This window comes from Mustela putorius, unplaced genomic scaffold (assembly GCF_011764305.1).
Source record: "Mustela putorius furo isolate JIRA1106 unplaced genomic scaffold, ASM1176430v1.1 tig00003972_pilon_pilon_pilon, whole genome shotgun sequence".
Taxonomy (NCBI): domain Eukaryota; kingdom Metazoa; phylum Chordata; class Mammalia; order Carnivora; family Mustelidae; genus Mustela; species Mustela putorius.
Genome location: NW_025422115.1, coordinates 19,585,321 through 19,596,671, shown reverse-complemented (window position 1 = coordinate 19,596,671; position 11,351 = coordinate 19,585,321). Strand labels below are relative to the sequence as shown.

Genomic DNA, 11,351 nt, shown 5'->3' with positions numbered 1-11,351 from the left:
TGAGGCGAAGACCTCAGGGAAAGCTAAGAAACGAGGTTTTTGTTTAAGTCGAGAATGGGGTTTTCTACCCTAGGGGCTGGGGACCAGGACTCCCGGAAGGACTGAAATAAACGCAAAGTGGCGGGAGGATTGCGAGGCCTTCTCAACTGTCTGGCCATTCCAGCCAGCGCTGTCCCGAGCTTCTCTAGCAGTGCCCAGGGCGGTCAGGGGTTGCCCTAGAGGAAAAGAACCTCTGTATTCCCTCACCCGGCCCAATAGCGTCAAGCGGTGGGTAAAGCCCCAAAACACCCTGTCCAGGTTTCCCGAAAACCCTCCCAGGTGAAGCGTCCTGCCCAACCACCGCTTTGGTTCGCCGCTCAGGCCCCTCCCAGCTTCCCCAGCTCCATGACTTCCGTTTGCCTGGTCGTCTGGGAAACGACCAACTTCCGGCCGCGAAGCCGGGGGGCGGAGCCAAGATGGCTGAGGAGAGGCGTGCGATGGTGAGCGCAGAGGTTCTCCTTAGTGTCCCGGCCGCCAGGCCGGGTAGCGCCGCCCGGGGCGGAGCGGAGAGGCGAGGCAGGCTGGCGGTCGGTTGCCCCGTGAGGAATGCGGAGCGGGATCTGGAGCCGCTCGGGGTGCGCTGGGCGACATGGCCCCGCTCCTGGGAGCTGGTCCGCCTGCGTAAGGCGGACTTCTTTGCAGCGCTGGGCCTGTGCTGGGCTTGTGGTCCCTTTTGGGGTGCGCTGGACGAAAAAGGGAGATTTTCATCAGAAATGGCTCTTTTCCTAGTCCTTTCTTTTCCTTCTCACGAGTTTTGGAAAGGAAGCACTACCGTTTGTGCAGAGACAGTTTGTGTTAATCCCCTGGATTAGGAGTCGATTATGACAGAGCCTGGCAACTTTGAGCGTCACTGCCTTCTGCCGGTGGGTCGGGACCATGTTTTCTCTGTTGTAATTTAGTTTGGGAAAGGGCTGTTTGGGGATTCAGCTGAAGCTTGAGTTAGCCATTAATTAGACTCCACAGAACTGCTAATACAAAGTAGTCCAGATAAGTTCGGGATAACCCAGTGGTAGTTATTTATGAAGTGTATATTTATAATTGGATCTAATTTCTGTAAAGTTGTAAGTGTGAAAACGTGTCTGCTTTGCTTTAATGTTCGGTTTCAAAGCATGTTCTACTCACTTGTTAGAATGGCTTTATTAGGGGCACCTGGGTGGCTCAGTGGGTTGGGCCACCCAGGTGCCCCTAATAAAGCCATCTCTACCTTCGACTCCAGTCTTGATCTCAGGCTCTTGGGATTGAGCCCCCGCATCTAGCTCTCTGCTCAGCGTCTCCGCTTCCCCCTGCCAACCCCCCCGCCCCGCCCCGCTTGCCTCTCTGCCTACTTGTGATCTCTGTTTAAAAAAAAAAAAAAAAAGGAATGACTTTATTAGTTATCTATTTGGAACGTATTGCTTTGAAAAACAACCTTGCAAATACAGGAGACAAAATAGCAGTTTTGGGCTGACGGTTTTACAACTTAGTTTTGGCCGTTAAGGAGCAAGGCCAATACTGTCTATCAGTGGGTTTTGTTTTCTATTCATTTTTCATGTCCAGAGAAGTCAGATTATTTTTGGTGTAATCATACAATTCTGAATACAGGGAAGGAGGCCCAAAGCAAAGACTTTTAAGCTGTAAACTAAATAAATAAATAAATAGCATGATTAGTGTTACTGGGTTTTAGATATTAGAAACGTGAAAGAAAATAGTTCATCTACAGAAATGTAAGTTATACTGCTAACACTGTGTTGTAAATAGAGCCTATTCTCTAGTGCTCATTGCAGATATGATCATAAATAGAATATGAACCTGATTTCTCTGATGGCAGAATTGTCCATTACTTTTGAATCTAATTCTAAATTCTAATTCCATTCTAAAGAGAATGGCTGTTCAGTATGACTGTAGCACTTGAACCTGAAGTTAAGCTGTTCGTTTTAATTATTGTCAAGTTTATTGCTGGCAGTGTTTTATTTGTAGTAATTTCAGCTTTTCACATTACTGCTGCAGGGAGATTTGAATTTCTGCCCTTTTTGGAAGCGATCTGGTATCTTGTAATAAAATTAAAAGGGCCTAACAGTCTCATTCAGTCAATCAACAGACCAGTATCCCACTGAAATAAAAGCAGAATATAGGCATATAGTGCAAGGGTATTCATTGCAATATTGTTTATAATGACAAAATGCCAGAGACAAGGTGATACCCATTAATAGGGTAATAGATGACTTCTGATACTTCCATTCTGAAAATTATTATGCAGCTATAAAAAAGTGTTATTAGAACTGGGGATGCCTGCGTGGCTTAGTCGTTGTCTGCCTTCAGCTCAGGTCTTGGGATGGAGCCCCACTTTGGGCTCCCTGCTCAGTGGGGAGCCTGCTTCTCCCTCCTTCACTCCCTCTACTTGTGTTCCCTCTCTCACTCTCTCTTTCTGCTAAATAAATAAATTTTAAAAATCTTTTAAAAAAAAGTGTTAGCACTGTATATGTTGATGGGGATGGTATACATTTTAAAAAAGCTAGATATGGAGTGGAGTGTTAAAAAACAAAATTTAACTGAATAGACTTTAAAGATCTTACTGGCTTTATTCAGTAATTAATGAATTAATCAATTAGTGACTTAATGAATTAATGATTACAGCATTCATTCTGTACAAAATGGAAGGCTTTCATAGGCAGAAAGGAGTTGAACAGGGAAGTTATACTAGACAAAAAGTTTGGTTATTGCAAGATCACTTTCCTTTAGATGATCGCAGGGGTCTGTCAGGCATGTTACCTCGCTAATACTTAATGGGTGATTTTTTTTAATTAAAGATTTTATTTATTTATTTGACAGAGACACAGTGAAAGAGGGAACGGAAGCAGCGACAGAGGGAGAGGGAGAAGCAGGCCTCCCGCTGAGCTGGGAGCCCTATGCGGGGCTCAGTCCTAGGGCTCTAGGATCATGACCCAAGCCAAAGGCAGACGCCCAATGACTGAGCCACCCAGGTGCCCCTGATTTTTTTTAATTGAGATTTTTTTTTTAAGTTTTTATTTCTTTATTTGACAGGGATAGTGCAAGCAGAGGGGGGGAGTGGCAAGCAGAGGGAGAGGGAGAAGCAGGTTCCCAGCTGAGCACAGCTTGATCCCAGGACATGGATCCTGACCTGAGCTGAAGGCAGTCACTTAACCGACTGAACCACCCAGGCATCCCAAGTCTTAATGTTATTTTAACTGACATTTACCTGATTATTAATGGGGTGGAGGCAGTAGTGGTTGCCCCTTTTCCTTTTTTGTTCAATGCCTGATTCATGTATTTTGCTGCTTTTTCTTTCTTCTTTTTCTTTTTTTAAGAATTTTTACTTATTTATTTGAGAGAGCAGAGCTAGTGAGGGGAGAACAGGAGGGGTGTAGGGGAGGGACAGAAGAAGAGGGTGGGGTAGAGGGAGAGGGAGGAGCAGACTCCCAGTTGAGCAGGAAGCCTGATGTGGGGCTCCATCCCAGGACCCTGGGATCATGATCTGAGCCTAAGGCAGACACCTTACTGACTGAGCCACCCAGGAACCCCATGTTTTGCTTATTTTTCTACTTTGATATTTTTCTTATTTTCTTTTTATTGTTTGTTTTGTAGTTACAGTTTCTGGCTGTTAATCCTTATCTTTTTTTTTCTTTCTTTCTTTTTGGTTTTGTATTGCAAATATCTGCTCTTAGTTTTCTGTCTTCCCTTCCTTTTTGGAACAGAAGTTCTTAATTTTAATGTAGTTGAGTATTTAGATCTTTTCTCAATTGGTTTGTGCTTTTATATCTTCCTGAAGTAATCTTTCCCTAGCCTATATTTTCTCTAGAGGTTTTTAAAATTTGCCTTGTTCATTTTAGTCTTCTATCTATCTTAATTCATTTTAATTTCCCTTATAAAGCTTTGTCTCTTGAAGTCTGTTTTGTTTAATGTTAATATTGCTACTTTAGTTTTCTTTTTGTTTCTGTTTTCCTGGTGTAAATTTTTCTATCATTTACTTTGCTTTTCTGTTTTAGATGTGTCTTTTTTTTTTTTTAAAGATTTTATTTATTCATTTGACACAGAGAGAACACAAGTAGGCAGAGAGGCAGGCAGAGAGAGAGAGGAGGAAGCAGGCTCCCTGCTGAGCAGAGAGCCCGATGCGGGACTCGATCCCAGGACCCTGAGATCATGACCTGAGCCGAAGGCAGCGGCCCAACCACTGAGCCACCCAGGCGCCCTAGATGTGTCTTTATATAAATAGCATACGTCTAGATTTTTAAAAACATCTATCCTGATAATTTAACTGGAGAATTTGATTTTTTTCTCCTTCTTTTCTTGCCTTCTTTTTTTCTTTTTTGCTGAGTTTCTTTTTTCTCTCTCCTCTTCTCATTTAATTACTTGTAACATATATAATTTTTAATATTACATATTCAACTGAAAGTTCAAATTTAAAATTCAGTAATGTAGGGATTATCAAATGCTTTATTACCCTTTGCTTTCTGCCAGTTCATGCAGCTTTTGTTCAGTTTTGTAGTTTTTGTGTTTCTCAACACCACAAATTACACTTTTGTGTTATTAAGTCAGTGAATGTTTAGAATACTTCCATATTTTACCAGTTCCTTTGCTCATTCCACTCCTTCATTCTGGGGTTCTTCTTCTTCTTCTTCTTTTTAAGATTTTTTTTTTTTTTTAAAGATTTATTTATTTATTTGACAGAGAGAAATCACAAGTAGATGGAGAGGCAGGCAGAGAGAGAGAGACAGGGAAGCAGGCTCCCCGCTGAGCAGAGAGCCCGATGCGGGACTCGATCCCAGGACCCTGAGATCATGACCTGAGCCGAAGGCAGTGGCTTAACCCACTGAGCCACCCAGGCGCCCCTCTTTTTAAGATTTTATTTATTTTTCTGACAGACACAGTGAAAGAGGGAACACAAAAAGGGGGAGTGGGAGATGGAGAACAGGCTTCCTGTGGAGCAGGGAGCCTGATGCAGGGATTGATCCCAGGACCCTGGGATCATGACCTGAAGCGAAGGCAGACACCTAATGACTGAGCCAACCAGGCGCCCCTGGGATTCTTTTCCTTTTTCCTAATGTGTATCCTTTAAAAAGTTTATTTAAACAACATTTTTTTTAAGTTTTTTTTTTTTTTTCTTTAAGTAATCTCTACACGCAGCATGGGGCTCAGACTTAAAACACTGAGATCAAGAGTCACATTCTCTTCCAACTGAGCCAGCCAGGTGCCGGGAAAGTTAGTTTTGATAGATGTAAGAGTTTAGATCTGAGGTTGGCAAACCATTTTTTAAAAGGGCCAGTAATAAATATTTTGGGCTTTGTGAGCCAGTCTCTGTTGCAAGTAACTCAGGTATGCAGTTGTAGTGTGGAAACAACCATAGACAATAAATAAACGTGTGTGTGACGGTGTTCTGATAAAATTTTATTTTAGACACTTAAATTTGAATTTTATATGATTTTCAGGAGTTAAAAAATATTTTTTTTTTTTTTTTTAAAGATTTTATTTATTTATTTGACAGAGAGAGATCACAAGCAGGCAGAGAGGCAGGCAGAGAGAGAGGAGGAAGCAGGCTCCCTGCTGAGCAGAGAGCCCGATGCGGGGCTCGATCCCAGAACCTCGGGATCATGACCCGAGCCGAAGGCAGCGGCCTAACCCACTGAGCCACCCAGGCGCCCCAGGAGTTAAAAAATATTAAAAAATGTAAATACCATTAAAAATGTAACAACACGGATGCCTCTGTAGCCCTATTGTTTGAGTGTCTGACTCTTGGCTTTTTTGTTTTGTTTTGTTTAAGATTTTATTTATTTATTTGACAGAGAGAGATCATAAGCAAGCAGAGAGAGAGGAGGAAGCAGGCTCCCCGCTGAGCAGAGAACCCCATGCAGGGCTCGATCCCAGGACCCTGAGGTCATGACCTGAGCCGAAGGCAGCGGCTTAACCCACTGAGCCACCCAGGCACCCCTCTTGGTTTTGACTCAGGTCATGATCTCATGCTCATGGAGTTGAGCCCTGCATCAGGCTCCCTGGTCTACTTCAGATTCTTTCCCCCGTGCCCTTGCCTGCTCACACAAGTATGTGTGCTCACTCGCTCGCTCTCTCTAAATAAATAAGTAAATAAATAAAATCTTTTTAAAAAAATGTAAAAGACATTCTTAGTTTGTTGGTCATATAAAAACAGGCTGAATTTGTTTGACCTGCAGGCCATAGTTCGCTGACCTTGTGTTTAGATTAACGTTCATTTTACTTAGCACCTGAGACATGGGACTGATTTTTCTTATCATGTCTTATTTACCATTTTCAGTTGTTGAGATCCCAGCTGTCAGTCTAATTGTCTTTTCTGTATAGCTCATCTGGTGATACTTTTTTTTTTTTTTTTGGATGCTTTTAAGAACTTTTTGTCTCTGGTTGCAGGTCCTTGTGATATATGCAAGTGTGGGTTTATTTTCATTTAACCTGGTCAGGATTGGTTGAGCATTCTGAATCTAAAGATTAGTGTCTCTCATTACTTCTGGAAATTTTCAACCATTATTTTTGCCTATATCTTACCATATCATATGTAACATAGGAAGTAGTTATAAGAAAAATCCATTTGAAGATTTCCTGCAAAGTTAGAGCATAAGATAGTATTTACTATATTCAGTAATGTCCCTTTAAAAAAAACTCCCTCATAGGGGCGCTGAGTGACTCATTTGGTTAAGCAGCCAACTCTGATTTCAGCTCAGGTCATGATCTCAGGGTCCTGGGATCAATCCCTGCATGGGGCTACATGCTCAGCAGGGAGTCTGCTTGAGGATTCTCTCTCCCTCTCCCTTTGCCCCTCCCCCTTGCTCATACTTGCTCGCTTCCTCTCTGAATTAAGTAAATCTTAAAAAACAAACAGCAACCCAACTCCTTGAGTTGAGTGCTAGGTAATTTCTGTATAGATGACTCATAAACTTCTTTTTATCAAAATTACTACTTTTTTGGTTTGGTTGTTAAGATGTATAGCATTAAGTATAATGGTAATATGCAGTGCCTAAGAACTTAGTACATTTATTTGTGCACATTTTATGCATTATAATTATATATTACACAGGGTGTCTAGCTGGCTCAGTTGGTTAAATGTCTACGTGGCTCAGTTGGTTAAATGTCTGACTCTTGGTTTCTGCTTGGGTCATGAGCTTGGGGTCATGGGATCAAGCCCCACATCAGTCTCCTCACTCTGTCTAGAGTTTGCTTGAGATTCCCTCACCTTCTCCCTCCTCCCGCTCATGCTCTCTTTCAAATAAATAAATAAAACCTTAAAAATATGTATAACTATATATTACACATAAGTATATATTATAAGTATGCATTATACATTAGTAATAGTTTGGATAGCAAATGTATGACTTGATATTTGCTTTTTAAACCACATTAAAAATGATTTTTAATTTTTCTTTGTGCCTGTGTGTAGTTAATGGATTAATTGCATGATTGGAGAGCTACCGATTATGATTATTTGAATGCTTTTTTAAGTTAGCAAAATTTATGGTGATGGTTTAACATAGACTCCTCTGTTTTCAGAGAACTCCCTTTCCTGCATCTGCTGAATCTCGGAAACCCCGGCTAAAAAAAGGTTGGTTTGCAGTTTCATTGTATGTGTCTATTTGCACAGAATTTCTATTGATTCTTTGTTGTGTATGCATTAGAGCTTTTAAAAATGTGACTTTTGGAGAAAAGCAGTAATTGTCTAAATATTCCTCCACACCATGCTCTTATTTTATGGAGTTGTTAAATATTTTGGGATTGATTTTGCCTGTAAATATGTTTAAATGGGCCTTTATTATTATGTCAATATGTATTTTCTTCTTGTGGAAAAAAACACTGAAGTTCCCATGGTACGTATCAGACCTCATATAATCTCATGTCTGTGTTAAGTAAGTATGAGGTTTTATGAAAATTGAGTCTGTGAAGACTAGGTAAGGGCATATACTATGAAGAACTGCATTTAAAAATCTGATAGAGATATGTTCTATTTTATTTAGAGGAATAGGATTCCTTAATTTGTTAACTTATAGTAAAGTCTTAGTAAGGCTTGTATCAAATTGCAGCGTACTATATTGGATATTCCGTCGATGTCTAATAAGCATGTCTAATGTCTAACAAACTTAGAAAATACCCAAACTTTTTATTTAGCAGAAAAGACCATCTATTTTATTATTTACCCATGTATCTATTTAATTTTCTAGATGAGGAAATCCAAGGCTGAGGGAAGGGGCATGACTTATCCAGGGTCATGGGTGTAGTTCTTGTCTGCATTATGAGTTATGTTTAACAGGCAATACATCCTTTTGCAGCATGTGTTTTCCTGTTGTCTGCTAAGATTTTTAAATTTCATTTGCCAGTAAATTGTTTAGCTTACTTGGGGAATTTCTGTTCCTCTGAAATTATAATACAAGTTGTTGGAACATATGATTGCCTTCAGAACTTGTTTTCAGAGTTTTTCAGGAATACTTCTTTCATTGAAAGAGCATTACATTTATAATTTAGATTATTTGTGAAGCTTAGGTGTTTCTTATAATATCTAACATAGTTGCTAATATTTTTTACATCATTTCTGGACATGAGACCCATCTTGCTGTGATGTTTCTCATTCCGTTTAAATGCTGATGTATTTGGCTAGTTAGGTAGCTAGGGGCTAGTGGGTTTTATGATTGTTTCTCCAGTGTTCTTTCCATCTTCCTCCAGAGTCAGACTCCATGGTTTGACTGACTCCCAGTCCAGGAGAGCTCTAATTAGTATATACTAGTAAAAAATTGGCCTGTCCCCAATTCAGGCTAATGAGATACAAAGCTGATAGCTATGGGGTAAAGGGTCACATTTGACACGTTATGCTATAAGAAGTAACAGTGCTAGTTGAGAGGCAATGTGGGGGGCTTGGGAGGGTAGGAAAAGAATAAATGAAACAAGATGGGATTGGGAGGGAGACAAACCATAAGAGACTCTTAATCTCACAAAACAAACTGAGGGTTGCTGGCGGGGGAGGGGAGGGAGAGAGGGTGGTGGGGTTATGGACATTGGGGAAGGTATGTGCTATGGTGAGTGCTGTGAGGTGTGTAACCCTGGCAATTCACAGACCTGTATCCCTGGGGCTAATAGTACATTATATGTTAATTTAAAAAATTATTAAAAAAAAAAAAGGAAGTAACAGTGCTGTAGTGCCCCATCTAATCCTTTCTTCCCACTTTCGGATTTCTGTGATTAAAATTTGTTTTTTCCTGTTCTTGAATCCTTCATACATGAGTACTTACCAGTTCCAGGACCAGTGATAGGTGTGGGGAATACAAAGATAAATAGGGCATGGATTCTGCCCTCAGGGATTGGCAGTCTTCAGGACATAGAAGATATAAGCAAATTATTGAAGTGTAGTGTATGCCTTCCAGTTTTTTCAACTCTTTTTGTATGAAATGTCTAGAACTCTTTGCCATTATTGCTTTGGTTCTCTGGTGAAATTCATTGTTCCCCCTGGAAGTATAAAGGTCAGGACTAAACAGAATATTTCAGGTGTGAACAAGACCAAGTGGAATATCTGGAAGGTAAAAATCTCTTCATCTGGATCTTTTATTTCTTTTAGTCCAGCACAGAGTCTAATTGCCTTTTGGTCACCCATTTTACACATTTGCAATACCACTACATTTTACAGTTCGAAGGATATCATTCATGTAGAATACAATGACTACAGTTAAATGATACCTTTGGAGTTGTGCAGAGAAGTGTCACAGGCACCTAAAATATCAAGGGTATACCTTTTAACCTTCCTTAATTTCTGGGTTCCACAGCCCAAGATTTTATCTGTCAGAATGGTGAATTACATTTACTCTTCGGAATGTTGTGCTGGCTTTTGAATTCCTGGGGTAACCCCACATGGTCATGATATATTAACCTTTTTACATGTTACTAGATTCAATTTGCTAATTTTTGTTAAGGACTTTTGCTCTGTTCACGAAGGCTGTTGGTCTTTGTTATTATTGTTCTTTTTTTTTTTTGCAATGATTTTGTCTTTTTTTTGGTATCAGGGTTATGCTGGCCTCAAAACAAGTTGGGAGCTATTCCCTCTTCTCTTTCCTGGAAGACTTTGTATAGAATTGGTGTTGTGTCTTAAATGTTTGCTAGAGTGTGACGACGAAGCAGTCTATGTCTGGATTTCCTCTTTGTTGGAAGACATTTAAGTACAAACTCAGTTTCTTTAATAGATATGGGGCTATTCAGATTGTATGTATTTTTAAAAAGATTTTATTTATTTATTTGACAGATCACAAATAGGTAGAGAGGCAGGCAGAGAGAGAGGAAGGGAAGCAGGCTCCCTGCTGAGCAGAAAGCCCAATGCAGGGCTGGATCCCAGGACGCCAAGACCATGACCTAAGAAGAAGGCAGAGGCTTAACCCACTGAACCACCCAGGTGCCCCAGATTATATGTATTTCTTTCAGGGAGAGATTTAGTAATGTTTTTCTTTCAAAGAAATTTTGTCCATTTCATCTCAGTTATCAAATTTATTGGCATAAAGGTCATGATACTCCTGTAGTTTTCTTTTAATGTCTTTTTAGACCTTCCTTTTAGGATGTGTTGTGGTAGTCTCTCTGTTCCTGATTTTGATGTTTATGTCTGCTGTCTTTTTTTTCTTGGTCAGCTTGGCTAGAGGTTTATCCACTTTCCTGATCTTTTCAAACAACCAACTTTTGATTTTATTTTTTCTTCTCTCTTTTCTGTTTCAATTTCATTGATGTCTGCGCTTATCTAATACTGTGTTTAATTTGCAGTTTCTTTTTTCTTTCTGCAGTTTCTAAAGGTAGAAACAGATTATTGGTTTGAGGTCTTTTCTGTTTTAAGCATTTAGTGCTTTACATTTCCTTCTAAACACTGTTTAACTGTTTCAAATGTTTTGACTTTTATAAACTTCTGAATATTTTAAAATTTCCTTTGTGTTCCCCTTTAACCCATGTACAATTAAGAAAAGTATTGATTAATTTCCCTAAATATGGGATTTTTCCAGATATTTCTTTGTTGTTGTTGTTACTGGTTTCTAGTTTAATTCTAGTTATAGTTAAAAAACATACTTTATGTGATTTGTTTTATGGCCCAGAATGTGGTCTATGTTGGTGAATATTCCATGTGCTTTGAAAAAAAGGTGTATTGTTCTGTTGGATGGAGTAATCTATAAATGTCAGGTCAAGTTGTTTGATAATGTTGTTCATCTTTGTACTTAATGGCACAGATATTAATATCCTTAACGAGAAGATACTGATAACCCTTAATGAGAGAAAAGTGTTGAAGTAGGCACATGTAATTATGGGTTTGTCTGTTTCTACTTAAAGATCTATCAATTTCTGGG

At 39.7% G+C, this 11,351-nt stretch overlaps 1 protein-coding gene across 2 annotated transcripts in view; it reads left to right on the top strand.

Moving 5' to 3' along the window:
- The first annotated feature begins 284 nt into the window (after positions 1-284).
- BBS4 (Bardet-Biedl syndrome 4) overlaps positions 285-11,351 on the top strand; it is a 56,438-nt gene continuing 45,371 nt past the window's right edge. Inside the window, exons 1-2 of one of the 2 annotated variants that reach the window (XM_045070745.1) lie at positions 285-479; positions 7,546-7,597. In XM_045070745.1, the coding sequence (XP_044926680.1) occupies positions 456-479; positions 7,546-7,597 (76 nt within the window). In that variant the 5' untranslated portion in view covers positions 285-455. Of the gene's footprint in view, positions 480-510; positions 903-7,545; positions 7,598-11,351 lie in introns of those variants that run through there. The other variant, XM_045070744.1, reaches the window with a different exon arrangement.